The 15,417-nt window shown below is 48.1% G+C and overlaps 1 protein-coding gene across 20 annotated transcripts in view; it reads left to right on the top strand.

Moving 5' to 3' along the window:
- Positions 1-15,417, top strand: part of BLTP1 (bridge-like lipid transfer protein family member 1) — a 1,779,540-nt gene that overhangs the window by 390,185 nt on the left and 1,373,938 nt on the right. For all 20 annotated transcript variants that reach the window (XM_069242474.1, XM_069242454.1, XM_069242518.1 and 17 more), the window contains one exon: positions 14,171-14,299. In XM_069242474.1, coding sequence (XP_069098575.1) covers positions 14,171-14,299 — 129 coding nt within the window. The remainder of the gene's footprint in view (positions 1-14,170; positions 14,300-15,417) is intronic.

Below are 15,417 nucleotides of genomic sequence, written 5' to 3'. Positions count from 1 at the left end.
AGTATATTAAGACAATTTTCAGGATCAGGGCATGAAGTAGTTCTCGCTAAGCCAGTTCTCTAAATCCTTAAGAACTTGGGGCTGAAGCCAAGTAATATGTCTAATGCTCCCACATACTGAAAAGTGGTACTCGTGGCTCTGCGGTTACTGCTTTCCACCCAGGAAGTGACTGAGACAAGCTGCATATAAGAAGCGCTGTAACTTCCTTTCTTTCTGAGCTCTTTGATGTGGATCCAGAACTTTGTTCTCAACCTTTTCATTTTAATGAAGACTTTCAAAACATTAGACTGTGCGCGAGGAACCATGGCTACCCCCCCACATACACACAATGGAAAAAATGACTGAATTCAAGCTGTGCTGTGGCTGCAGAAAGCAGATGTTTAGCATGACTAGCACAATATGTACTTTTATTCTTAAGCTTCAGTCACGACTCGGAGTTGTATGATAAATGCCCCATCTTGCAACCAAAGATGATTCAAGACCAGGAGGTGAAACTCTACATTTCAAACATAAGAAGAGGTTGTGGTCGAAAACTAGATTACAGTCCAAGTCGCTGGGCAATCCTGTCGAAGGTGTTGGTCCTATGCAAAGTGTTGTTCCAAAGATTCCAGTAAGTCGAAGTCAGGCCATAAGTGCAAGAATGCCAAGTGGTACTCAACCCCATCTCACCACTCTGGTTCAGGCGACAATAAGTGAGAGTGTCAATCTAAGTGTTGTACCCCACATTCATCTTCTGTTTCTGATCTGGGCCTACAATTGGCCAGGCATGCCCCATATTCCCTGGACCACCAGTGACCCCCTCAACGAATTGACCCCCTCAAGGAGACCATGGTGCAGCTCTCTTAGGGACCTGTCTTTCTCTGTCATGTCTTTTGGCTTCCAGTGCCATGAGAGGCACCATTGTGGGAGTAAACCTTTCACTCAGACACCTGACCCTATTGGAATTGAGCCTAAGCTTATTCCTGCGTTGATTCATGCTTCTTTGGCCTCACGGTCCATGCCAGTACTGTCCATGCTGATGCTAACTCTGCTGTGTAATATATCATAAGGACAACCATATATGCCCACGAGGACCAGGGTCAGGATTAGTTATGTGCACAGTGTCCAACATGTGTCTCTTTTGAAAAAGAGGATTCCTCTGGTGTCCATCTGAGTCTCTCTGGGGACACCAACTATAAATGTATTACTTAGACAACATAGTGGTATGTTCACACTTGGGCTGTACACACAAAAAACATAATCAGACTGAAAAGGTTTCTGTTGATGTTCTATAGTCTCTTCTTCTAATATACATACAAAAGATAATATGATATATCCCAAGAGTGCAGACGACACAGCGCGCAAGTGTGTGCATAAATACATAAAATATTTACAAGTATATACAAAAGACACCAAAAAATGCTCCCTAGTTCTTAACACAATTCTTCTACTAAGACATGCATCCGCCTTAGCACAGTGTGGATCATAATTAATCAAGGAACCAGGAGAAGTATGTCAAAGTTTTGACCCCTTATAAATGTTGGGGTCTCCTCAAGACACAAACATCATCTGGCTCAATATCTGTATATGTGGAGAGACAGAAACCCAGACCAACCGCTAGTCACTATCATCTATTACTCAGATGCCATCGAAAAAATCATGTAGTCCATTTCCATGACTCACCAATGAGACATACATAATGTAGGGTACCAACCATATCAATGACTGCAGGTACTAAGCTCCACAGCTGCAGTCTCATTAGTCATATTCATCACATCCTTCATCTGAATTCCTACTATGTTTGGGCTTTATGATGCATGCTGTTGCAATGGAAATGGGGTAATAGTTGCTATCATGAGACGAAGCTCATCAGTTGTTTGTATGCAGACCGCTTTGGGAGCACTTATACCCACAGCTAATGCACATTTTTTTTTTTTTACACAGTGCCTTTAAACACAGGTGGTTACTCCATACTACACACAACACCATGGTATTCTCGCACGGAGATATGATCACGGGCATGGAATATTATGACTCCCATTATAACAGTCATATGTTACTGACATTCGAAGTAGTATATTTAGGCTACTGTATGTCTGAGGGCATTTCATGTATGTCAGGAGTCTCTGTTAATGGCCATTTATTGGGCTGTGGTTACTTCTTGAAGATTTTATTGGATGGCACAAGTGGAAGGTGCAGTTAAAGTAAGAATTCCGGTACAGATGAAGGACGTGATGACTATGACAGAGACTGCAGCTACAGAGCCTAATACTGGCCGTAATTGATATGGTTGTCACCCTACACTATGTAGATCTTGTTGGTGAGTCATGGAAATTCTTCTGACTGTGACTGAGTAATAGATGATGGTGACTAATGGTTGGTCTGGGTTTCTGTCTCTCCACATATGCAGATATTGAACTAGATGTCTTTTGTTTCCTGGTCAGACCCCAGCATTCATAGGGGGTCAAAACGTCGACATACCTGCCTTGGTTCCTTGATTAGTTACAATCCACATTGTACTAAGGCAGATGCACATGTGTTAGTAGAACAGTTGTGTTAAGAACCAGGGACCTTTTTTTGATGCCTTTTGTATAAATGTTATGTATTTATACACACACTTGAGCACTGCGTTGTCTGCACTCGAGAGAGAGAGGGAGAGAGAGAGAAAAAAAACCTTCTCGGTCTGATAATGCTTTTTGTGTATACAGCCCAAGTGTGAACATACCACTAGGTTGCCTAAGTAATACATTCATTGTTGGTGTCCACAGATAGACACAGTAAGGACCCTCTTTTTGAAAAGAGACCCACGTTGGACTCTGTGCACATAACTGATGCCAACTCTGCAAGCCCTGGATCTAATCTCTAGACCAATATCCAATACTGAGCCATCATCTGCTTATATCATGCTATGAGATTACAAAGACACAACCTGACTTTAAACCTCAACATCTGCCTCAACACCAGTACTATCAGAAACGAAGGACTTATTTGGATCCACCTCTTATGCATCCAGGATGTGCGGAATGTCCCCCATGGCACTGATGAGGACTAGGAGGTGGGAAGCCTGCTCCCTCCTCCCAATACTGTTGATGATCTGTACTTGGATTTGCAGTGCCAGTGGGCTAGATACACCCTCAGAGATTGAGCTAGACCTGGCACCTGACAAGTGTGTTTCACAATAGTTTTGTGAAGCACTGCAGAAGTACTTGTTTGCAGTTGTCTGCTGTTGAAGCAAAGGTAAACTTGTTAACTGAGATCCTTCAGTTAGATTCAGTTTCTGCTCAGCCATCTGTTGCCCTTCAGTGAGGATCTTGCTGTTCAATAAAGCTCTTACAGACACCCCTCTGAAAGAAATTGTTCTTTTGAACCAGTTTGGCCATAATATCCTTAAACCTCATGTGCATCATGTCGGGTACAGTCATGTTTTTACACATATTGCCAGTGAATAATTGCCAGCCATGCTGGATGACCTCAAGACCTTGCTGGCTCAAATGAAACATGAGGTTTTGACAGCAGAGACAGCTCTTCTGTTCCTCCAATGCTGCAGCTGCTGCCAAGCCACTTTAACTTGCCCTCACACCCGCATGGCGCACGCTTGATCCGTCTGCTCCGGAGGGGCCTAAACTTCTCCTGTTATCCTGGGCCTCCACCCGGGGCAAATTGACGGGGAGCGAGTGCGGGGACCCGTGTGGGCGACCCGAGCACCGGTGGAGCCCAGAACGAGCCCGTCGGAGGCGGCCGGCGAGCCCCTCGGCCTTGGGTCTGTCGCCGCGTTAATGTCGGGAGCCGGACTGAGCGAGTGAGCGGACACGCGGCTGGGCGTGGGACCGCGCGCCATTTGAGGGGGAGCCAGCTGAACGCGGCTGGGGAGACGGGGCGGCCCCCCTCCTGCCTGGGGGTTGCTGCAGGGCTGTTCGTGGAAAGCCTTGTGTTCCCGAGACTGCGGAGGACGGTGTGACGGCGACCGGAGGTGCGTGCGGGCCCTCCGGCCCCACCCTTGCAAGTAAGGAGAAACGACCGGAGCCCCTGGGCCTGACGGGGGGCCCGGCTGCCGGGAGCCTTGCTGTGGCGCCGCCCCTGCATGCGGCACGCTGTGTCTGGCGGAAGGGGCCTCTGGTGTAGCGGACACCCACTTTGAGCACCGGCACACTCCTGCGGAACGTGCCGGCCCCGGGAGGGCCGCCCTTGAGGAAAATACCGGACCCTCGGCAGAGCGAGACAATCGGTGGATAGGGGGACCCGCTGTTGGATGGTCGTGCCCGTGGTGGCCTACTGCGCGTATGGGGCGCTGGCCCCTGAACTTAGAACTAGCATGGAGGGCCCCGGGCCACAGAGCATGAAGGATCGCCCAGCTGCATCTGGGGAGATGAGAATCCCGGGGTGACCCCGACTGGAGCATGCCAATCGAGGAACTGAGTAACGGCGGACGGCCGATGGCCCGGGGGTAAGGCACAGCGAAGCTGCGCTTTTCAGCACCTCCTTAAGAGTGGATGAACTGCCTTGCAGGGCTCGCCTGCCGAAACGGGTTGGGAGCGGTCCGCGGTACTCCGCGCGGTGGCCCACCGCGGGGGATGGTCGATAGTGGGCGTCCTGCCTGACCGGACCGGCCCGGCCCCTGAAGTGGCGACTACTGTGATCGAACTGGTGTGGTGCCTCGTGTCCTGGCGCAACGCGCCCCGAGTCCACGGGGATCCAGAGCGAGAAAGTTCGGGTCTCTGGTGCTGATGAGATTCTACCTGGCGGCCCCTGCAGGCCTTGAACTGCGCTTGAGACGGAAGTCCTAGATGGGGGATCCCCTGAGCTAACGCACTGTGGTCGGATTCGCCACGGGGGGGGGGACGATCTCCTACGTAATCGATGTCCCCTAAGAACCGCCACAGGGCTAAAGTCATGGACGGCACAGCGGCCCCCGGGCGCGGGGGGGGACGTGCGGGGTCCATCGCAGGTCGATGTACAGGACACCCTGGACAAAATATTGGGTGCGATAGAAGACACTAAGTTAACACTGCAACACAACATCAATCAGGTCGCGGTTGAACTGGGCCTCTTGAGGGGTGACCATCACAAATTATCGGACAGAGTCAAAGAGACAGAAACCACACTGGCCGACATCGCACCAAAACAAAAAGACCTGCAGGCTGAAATGTCGCATCTCAGAGATAGAGTGATGCGTCTAGAGCGAAGAGCTGAGGACGCAGAGGGGAGAAGCCGGCGGAATAACGTGCGAGTGGTGGGCCTCCCGGAGGGGGCAGAAGGATCAAATATGGTAGAATTCCTGGAAAAATGGTTGAGCACAGTGGTGGCACCGGGCCGGCTGACTTCATTCTACACTCTGGAGAGAGCGCACTGCGTGCCTGCGAGGCCCCTGGCGCCGGGCAGGCCCCCCCGAGTGGTGATCGCAAGATTACTGCACTATAGAGACAGGGACATCTTGCTACAAAGGGCGCGTGAAGAGGGCCCATTTAAGGTAGCAAATGGCGAAGTCACGCTGTTCCCGGACTTTACAGTAGAGGTACAGAGTAAGCGTGCCTCATACATGGCAGTCAAAAGGGCCCTAAGGGACGAAGGTATACAATATTCATTGCTGTACCCGGCTAAGCTGAAAGTAATGCTTGACAGTAAAACAACATTTCTTCAATCCCCGGAGGAGGCATGGGAATGGCTGGAAACTCATGGGACCCAGACAGAGCGGCTCAGGAGGGGGGGCCCGACCGGGGGTGGACCGCGCCGGCCCCCCAGGGGAAGACGGACCCGAAGTCGCCCACGCTTGGCGCCATCCCGGAACCAAAAAGAAAGTGGCAGAAGAGCAGCTCTGGAGGCAGCGGCCCGTGTGAACGGAGAGGGAACCCCCCGGGAGGACTCAGGCGGTGAATCTGACGAGACTGTGATGTCATCGGCGGGGGGCTCGAGCAGCTCGGTGCAGGCCCCGGTAGTGACCCCACAGACTGCGGATGACCTCTGAGGCCCAGAGGCTTACCGGATACCCCGGGGCGGGCGCAAATGGTGCTCTAATGGCCACTCCGTGCAGGGCCACCCCCCTACTGGAATCTCGCCTGTACAGGTGGACTGGCGAGAACTGCAACTAAAAGATGAAACATGCTGCACTGTTGCACGGGTGTTTTTTCTGTTTTTGGGCAGCCTACTGTTTGAGAGGTGCCCTGGGGAGGGGGAGTTGGGATAAGCAGTTACAAGTTAGGATGGCAAGGGGTGGTGAATGGTTGCGTAACAACAGTGCTTCACTAAGGATCAGGGGACAGCAGACGGTAAAAGTAGCAAAGAGTAGCCAATGTAAATTTAAAAATCACCAACATGGCAGAATACAATTTCTTAACGTGGAACGTTAGAGGGATGGGGTCACCGGCCAAGCGACACAAAATACTGGCTTATTTAAAAAGGAGGAATATACAGGTAGCAATGCTACAGGAGACCCACCTGGCGGCTGGTGAACCTGAGAGATTGAGACGTAGGTGGAGGGGGCGGGTGTTCGCAACAGAGTACTCAGCGTACGCAAGGGGAGTAATGATCTGGATCCGTGCAGGGGTTCCCCTAGAGATAGAAGCTTCCAACATAGATCGTGAGGGGAGGTTCGTGATTCTGGAGGGGCGGCTATCCGGCACACCGATTGTCCTGTGCTGCATGTATGCCCCAAATCAAGACCAGATCCCCTTTTTGACGAAATTATCGAGCCACCTCACCCGCCAGAGGAGAGGAGAGCTTTTGGTTGGAGGGGACTTCAATAGTATATTAGATGTAGACTTGGATAGATCCTCCCCCCCACTACAGGGTGCAATATCAAGTAAGATAGCTGGGAAACTTAGTGAATGGATGAGCTACTGGGGGCTAGTGGATATATGGCGGGAACAACACTTACACGACAGGGATTACTCATATTATTCGGGCCTTCATCGACTCCACACCAGAATCGACAGGGTGGGGTGTACGGCTGACCTTGCACGTGGGATGGTTCACTCAGAATATCTGGGCCGTACACTGTCCGACCACAGCCCCCTATTGGTAACATGGAGGGCAGCAGAGATTAGGCCCCCATTCCGGCCTGGAGATTATCCCCTACAGCACTTGAGGACCCAGCATATAGAGACGCCCTGAGACAGCACCTGACTGACCATATTCAATTTAACAGTGGATCCACCACCTCTAGATCTACGGAATGGGAGGCCCTCAAGGTGGTGACAAGGGGTTTTTGTCTTGGACAATCGGCCGGAGTGAGACGCACACTTGAAAGGGAGCTGACTACGCTAGAGAAGATAATACATGAGGGAGAACTTACTCAGGGGACTGGCACACTAGTAAATGAGAAATATACTCAGGCAAAGAGGGACCATTCCCAGATTGAAGAACAACTTAGATGTCACAGCACACAAAAATACTTTGCCTCCCTACAATCTGAAGAGGGTAGGTCTGGGAAAATGTTAGCCTGGTTGGTGAGGCCGGGTGGAGAGGCTGAGCCCATCACAAATGTGCTGGATAAGGAAGGGTCATGCAGAAGTAGACCAGGCCCTGTAAATGATGCATTCAAGGAATATTACACCTTTTTATATGGAAAACCGGCTGAAATCAGTACGGAGGTGTTTGATAATTACCTACAACATATACCTATAACGAGCCTGATGGCCGGAGACAGGGATAGGCTGGGGGGCCCAGTGACGGTGGCGGAGGTCGGTGAAGCTATAGCTCAATTAGCCTCAGGGAAGACCCCGGGAACAGACGGCCTCCCCATGGACTTTTATAAAAAATTCGAGAAGCAACTGACCCCCCAGTTGGTAGAGATGTATACAGAATCGCTACAGAATGGGATAATGCCGTGCACAATGAGAGAGGCAATGGTAGTCCCACTCCCTAAGACAAAATCTAGGCAACCTTCGGTGACTGACTTCCGCCCCCTGTCAATGCTAAACAGTGATTTTAAAATACTAAGCAAGATCTTGGCCAACCGTCTACTCCCTCTTGTACCAACTCTGGTACATGTAGACCAGAATGGTTTCGTCCCGAATCGCAGCACCTCCTTAAACCTGAGACGTCTCTTTGCGGTCCTGAATATGCCTAGCGACATGAAACCTGCAGCAGGGGTGTTGCTCGCGGTGGATTTTGAGAAGGCATTTGACTCGATCAGATGGGACTACTTGAGAGCAGTGATGCTCCGTATGGGAATGGGTGAAGATTGGGTCAAATGGGTGGACTTGTTGTACACGTCACCGCTGGCAAGAGTGAGAACAGGTAAAACAGTATCCGGAACTTACCCAATTCACAGGGGAACCAGACAAGGTTGCCCATTGTCCCCACTTTTATTCGCCCTGGCCATCGAGCCGCTGGCGTCCCAGATGCGGCGGGAGGGCGTGGGTAGAGGAGTGGAATGGGGACACCAAGAACATATCATCTCGCTATATGCTGATGATATACTTGTCTACCTTAGGGACAGAGAGAAGGATCTCCCATGGGCGCTGGGAGTGCTGGAGAACTATGGGAACATATCTGGACTTTGCCTCAACCGTAGCAAGACTTGCGTGTTCCCTATGGCTCCGGGCGGCGAACGCCCGACGACATGCCCTGGGGATATGATTTGGGCCCCTCGAACCTTTAAGTATTTGGGCATACAGGTGTTTCACGACAGGGCAGACTTGCGCGAGGGTAACCTGGGCAGAGCTCTACGATCTCTAAAGTCCTCAGTGGGGTTCTGGCGGTCGCTGAAATTAACGATAATGGCCAGAGTAGCATTGTCCAAAATGGTCATGCTGCCCCGGCTTCTATACTACTTCGCTAACCTGCCCCTTCTGATTCCAACAGCGTGGTTTCGTGAACTAAACACCCTACTCAGGGAACTTATATGGGATGATGGCCGTAGACGCACCTCGCTCCAGATACTATGCAGGCCAACTAACAAGGGGGGTCTAGGAGCACCAGATTTTGAAGCCTACTACCTGGCATCCCAGCTGCAATGGGTTGCCGGGTGGCTCACAGGTAAGGGTCACCTGGAGAGATACGCCGACCAAGTAGTGGAGGACATAAATCAGTTCATTGCTCGAATGACAAATAGGAAGCTTAATCCCCACATGCACAGCCTGATGACAAAAGTGGCGTCAGCATGTTGGAAGAGGTGCGTGAAAAGGGATGGCACTGTCCACCCGTACTCTCCGGCCCTACCCCTGGCGGTACTTACGATCGAGGCTGGTGAGAGGAACCTGGGAGGCATGAGCCTCGGAACCTGGAGAAGAGCAGGAATAGAAACGGTGGGAGACCTGTTTCAGGAGGGAGTGTTGAGGTCTTTCACTAATCTTGTTGACAGTGGAGTCTCCCCGGGTCAGTTCCTTATGTATCATAAACTGATACATGTGCTGAAAACGCACTGGATCACGGTCAATGCGGAACCAGCTACCCACAGGGTACTGCATCTCCTATTGACGTCAGGAGACGAGTCCCATCTGATATCTAAATTATACCGAGTTCAAGTTGAGGATGCACTAGATTCCCTGCGGCCACTGAGAGAGAGATGGGGGAGGACAGTCGGTAGGGAACCGTCAGATGCGGAATGGAACAGAGCTTTGGCTTACCCCCGGACCGTAGCTCGCAGCACGCGCCTGAGATATATACAATATAATTACCTCCACAGAACGTACCTCACCCCACATCGGCTAACAGTAATCTATGGGGGAGTTCCTAGGGTGTGCCCCAGATGTAAAAATGTAGACGCAAATTTTGACCACATGGTATGGACCTGTCCAGAAATCCAACTGGGGTGGGAAGAGGTGATGTCCGACCTATCGAGACTCCTTAATATGAACCTGACTCCGACCCCTGACAGATGTTTGATGGGCTTTGGGAATGGGTTGCCGCGGGGAAGAGTGGAGACCCGATTTCTGAGTCTGGCACTGGTATTATATAGGAGACCGATCACCAAGAACTGGAAGGCACAGTTTCGGCCCCCCCGGGTTGGGTGGAGACAAGACGTTACAACATGGGCTAGAGCCGAACTCCAGGTCCTGAAGAGCGAGGAGGGGAGGGGACTGCGTCGCCACCCTATAGCACAGAAATGGGAAGTAGCAATGACAAGCTGGGACAATATATTGAGAACAGCGGACGCAGACACCAACAGGAGTGGAGACTGGATAAACATAGGAAGGGAGGAAATGTTGCCTCGCCCTCTAGGACATGATAAGGGAAGACACGATAAGGCCGAGATTGAACAAAAGGTGGACAACAGGGGACCGAGCCCATGACATTGGTTAACAGACAGGCTGAACCCGGTAGACGCCCCACCCACCTGAAACCAAACAAGTCTATGAGTAATGACACCATACATACTGGAAAAGCCAAGAAATGGCATCCCCCTGCATTAGCAGCCTCCACCCCCTACTTTGCCATCGTGTTTAAGTTTAAGTTAATTAATGTTTGAAACGAGTTATAGGTGTTGTATAATAGCTAGCAAAACATGACTCTGCTACACTAGGCCAACTGGGCAACCCATACGAGAAGAAGCGCCACTGTTGTTCCATTCTTGCATACGTTTAAAGTATAAAGGTTATCGAATAATGAAGTAGAACATTCAAACAATGTAGACAGTAGTGATATTAACACTGTTATGCACTAACACGAAGCAAACAAGATGGTGCTGTAAACATAATACTGTTTATTGAATGATAAAATGTTAATAAAAAAATATTTAAAAAAAAAAAAAACTTGCCCTCACACCCCATAGTGAGCGGGAAGGAGGCAGGATACAACATTATATGACATTTCCTCCTCTACTGAAGGACCATAACATCAGACAGATTGGTCATATGAATCATCTGAAGGGAAGGGGAGGGGCCCAGCCTTTTATTACCTCCTGCTCCTTATCATACCAATCCCCCTAAGCAACTGTCATTGGACTATTCCATAATTATGGTGTAATTAGGTGACGTTCTGTTGACCAAGAGTGCCATCTAATGAGTGCCAGCTTCGGAGAGAGGAGAAGGGTGTTATTTGAGCTTGTTTCACTCACCTAAGGACAGAGGCCTCAGGCCTATATTTGACCTCCATCCACTAAATGTCTCTCCGTAAAAAGAAAAGTTGAGGATGCTCACCATGTCCCAATTCGTTTTTTTGGACTTAGGGGACTAGTTGGTGTCCCTGGACATGCCGGACACCTTTTTTTTCGTATACCTATCCTGCAGTTCTGAACAGTGCGTTCAGAACACTTCAAATTTGCTGTGCACCCATTCAGACTTAAATCAGATAGTCAAGAAAGTGAAAGTGGTGGTCAAGGATACATGTGTTTTTGTACCTTGACAACTTGGTGATCAAGGCAAGCTCTCCATAGTCAGTTTGTCGTAGTTTGGACTCTTGCTCTGAGCAAGACTGCTGGTTTAAGGATGACAGTACTTTTGTTTGTAGGCAACTGCGTCTTTCCTACAACAAGTCGCAACTGTTGTCCCAACCTTACCGGCTCACTAGCAGCACCTCACCAGAAACACAATAGTAAAAGGTGATTTATGGCAACCGTTTAGGCATGGACTCGAAAATAAGATATCTCAGGGAGTGTCGTGGTTAAACGGAGATTACCCTTTTCTCACCGATATAGTATGTCTCATACAAACATAGACAATGACACAGATGCAGTAAAGTTATAATAGCTTTTTATTTAACATAACTGCAATTTGCGATAAGTTGCATGGACTGCAATGATTAGGATAATTAATAAAACAAGTAACAGTATTGTGAAGACGAGAGTCATTGTTACGAAGACCCCCACCATTTTGCAATACATACAAAAGATATATGCGATGTAAGATGCCCTAATACCCTAATGTTAAAAGGCCTAACCTCCTACCTAAAGGAGATCTGGGTTTGTTAAACCTAATCTGCCAATGCCATGTCCATGGGAGGAGCCCCCAACCCTCGTTACCGTGGAATGAGGTCTCTATCTCAGACTCCGCAGGAACACGAAGACTGGGTCATCGTCAAGACGACTGCAGCATCGGTATCAGCGATGGTGGCGATGCCCTCTGGTCGGAATCCCTCTGATTATCTGTCTAAAGTGTGATGTATTTATACAGATCTACAAGGTCCCCTGACGTAGGTGTATTCCTAAACAATAGATAACAGGCATGCTTGGGACGGCAATTAATATCAACAATCCCTCGAAAGTATAGAGAGGGAAAATCTCTAAGTGTGAACACCTACTGTTTGTTTGTCTTTCGTGCTTGATCTTGACGCCTTGGCTCGGTGACACTGATATTGTAACTCATAGCAAGTGGCCTAACTATAAACAAGGCAGCCGTCCTAAAAGAAATAAATAATTAAATGGGCTAAGACAGAGCAAGCTAAATAGGTTAAAAGTCACTAGGTGACGGGGGCACGAGTCTACAAGCCAGAGGCTAAACTAACTCCTGTTATCCCATTAAAACGAACTAGGATTCACTACAAGTTGTAGACTACCTCTGGACCACGGGCACATGCTTGCAGTCTTTGGGGTTTTCCATCAACGAGATGAAGTTCCTTTTCTGCCCCACATTGAGGAATGCCGTCCTTGTGTCTGTCCTGGACAAGGTAGCATTCCAAGCCTTTCCACTGCTGCAATACGTCTGGGAGTGTCTGGATATGTTCCTGATGTTTTGGACTCAATCCTGAGTGTGAGACCTTTTGGATTCCCGATCTTTTGCATTTTCCTAGTTCTGAAGGCTAAATGGCATTTATGGCACTACAATGGAATTTAGGTTTCAATGAGCCCAGCATTATGACTACATTTCAGACCCCATCTGGATCTAGCAGGAGACAACTCAGGTTCTTCTGTAGTGCAGACAGGCGCCAGCCTGACTTGCTATAGGTCACTCTCTTTCCCTCAAGACTTTGTGGTTGTGACAAGCATATTACTGCCACGGTGGTAGTGAGGCAAGGGAATTGGTGGTGTGGGTGGGTGGTCACATGAAAGAAGTGGCGATTGGAGGCCTGTCCAGATGAGAGCCAGCACCACATCAATTTTTTTGGAGCTTTGGGCTATCCTCCTTACCCTAAATGCCAGCCTGTGGTCACTCAGGGGGATGCTAGGGCAGGTCTTTGTGGGCAATATTGGTGCCATGTGGTACAGAACAGAATCACTGCGGAGCCACATATCTGCATGTAGGAGTATGGGTGAGAAAACTGTCTAGATGTAGTGTGGTGCTTGAGGATGTTCTTAGGGTGAGGAATCTACGGTTAGAATACCCACCAGAAAGAGTGTTAACTAAGGTAAGTGACTTGTTCTTATAGCAATATGATTTATGCACAGGCTATTTTAAGTAAAGTCATACGGTTCTTTTTGATGCAGTCAGTGCAGCTTGATATTGATGCCTGATTTAATGACACTTATTGACTCTGGTTCACATGGTAAAAATCCGTCAACTGTCCTTCACAGTCATTTTAGTAAAGCAGGGTTGCCGTTGGTGAGTTACTGTCCTGATTACTTGTAAATGCAAACAGAAACAGTCTTTTGGATTTTGAAGCACAAAATGACTGAACAATAACTATGGGTCAGGGTTGAATTTTGATGTAACCTCGTTATTTTCAGGCTGCATGGCAACAGTGTATGTCCCAAATTTTTCTTGGTACCTTCTGCCAACTCCCAGCAGCTGGGCACACAGGTTCTGAAACTTACCTCTCTCAGCACTACAGAGAGAGGGAAAAAATAACTAAGTTACCTTCAATGAGGATCTTATATTTTGCTTGTTCAGCAGCAACAGTTTTCCAGTCATGGTCAGTTCCTCACTTGCAATGATCCTCATGACAGCAATTGCCATGGCAGCGCCTTCTATTTTTTAAGCTGACATAAGACAGTTTAATTTCTTGTAGAGCACTCCTGCCCCTTTCTCCTCCAGGCCACCACAACATTACGTTTACTCAAAACTTTGAATCTCTAAACAAGGCAACCAAACTTCATCTCCCTGGTTAAATCCTTCCTTTGACTGGCATGCATATCTTTCACTTAAAGACAAAGATGAGCATGAATACCTGGGTTGGAAATCTCAACATCGACAGAACATAGCTCAGAGTGACAAATGGGGAAACCTAGTTAAGTTTTGCTGACTTGATGGGAAGCTTATTATAGGTCCCCATAGACAAGGATCCAGTTTGTTTACACGTTGTATTTTTTCACATTAACTCTTCTGTTTCTAATGCTAATATACTGTCATCTTCTGTCTTTAATTTTGTTTCCTTACAGCTTGCATGCCTTCTTGAGTGGGGGCAGACCTTTGTGTTCCATGTGGTGTGTAAAGAGTTTCAGCTTGAAAGGCCAAAATCTGTAGTTATATGCCAGCACGGGATTGATCGTCGGTTCTGTGATTCTAAGGTAATAGCTTATTCTACATGAACAAAGTGTGTTCTCTTAACTTGCAACAGCTGTACACGTGTTCAAAAGTCTGTGAATTAATGAAAATATTCTGACAGGTATTTGTTGAGATTCTACATCTAGAAAGAGTTTTCACATGTATCGGAATGAATGTGAAAATATTTCAGTACCAAATGAATGACAGGTGGCATAACACCATAGTGGATCTGTCCATGCAGGCTGGGACCGTGGAAGGAACACATCCCCTCATTATATACAACACTCATGTCTGTGACATCACTTCTTTGTTTTGGAGGCCACAAAGTAAGCTTCTTTATCTACAGCCACACATGCAACAAACAAATAATACTACTTACCCTGTAGGCATCTAATTATAGCATGCAGTACAGTAAATTTGCATACAGCTTCCTTCCTCGCTAGGAGTTTTTTTATTTTATTGCAGATCTCTTACTTTCTTTATTTTTCACTGCACATTTTGCTTCATGCACCTTAATGTTTGTTCACACTCCATACATACATTCACCCACTATTCCAAAAACAGTCTAATATGGAGCCTGGTACCCTTTCACAATGTTCAACATAAGGAGGAGTACCATCATACCTTGTGACTCAAAAGACTTCTTCGAAGAAAAACAACTGGCAAATGATCAGGACCAACAGTAGGTGGAACAAGTATGCTAAGCATGTGAATCTACAACACTGCAAGCTAGGAACAGATGCTTCCAAAGTAAGTAGAATTTCTGGAGCCTGGAGAAGTTTGTGGCCTGGTGTGGAAACCAACATATTGCTCCTCTGCAAGCCAGACTGTCTGATGTTTAATTTTTGGTGAGTTAACCAGGGCCTTGCACTGAACTCAATTAGTAGTTGTAGGTATGCCCTTTAGACCCTTTTCTGTTTGCCTGATCAACCTTCTCCATCCAAAACAGTTATGCGTATTGTGAAAGGCCTAACTCACAAGTTTCCTTCGAAACCCTTTATCATGCCACAATCGGAGCTCCTTTTTGGAATCACATTTCTTATGTACACACCATGTTTACGATGCATAGTTGCTCTTCATGACTTAAAACAATTAAAGCCGTCTTTTTCATTTGCATCACCTCCACGTGCCGTATGCGAGA

Source organism: Pleurodeles waltl, chromosome 1_2, assembly GCF_031143425.1.
Source record: "Pleurodeles waltl isolate 20211129_DDA chromosome 1_2, aPleWal1.hap1.20221129, whole genome shotgun sequence".
Classification (NCBI taxonomy): Eukaryota; Metazoa; Chordata; class Amphibia; order Caudata; family Salamandridae; genus Pleurodeles; species Pleurodeles waltl.
The sequence above is the reverse complement of the archived record's forward strand: the minus strand, read 5'-3'. Positions and strand labels throughout refer to the sequence as shown.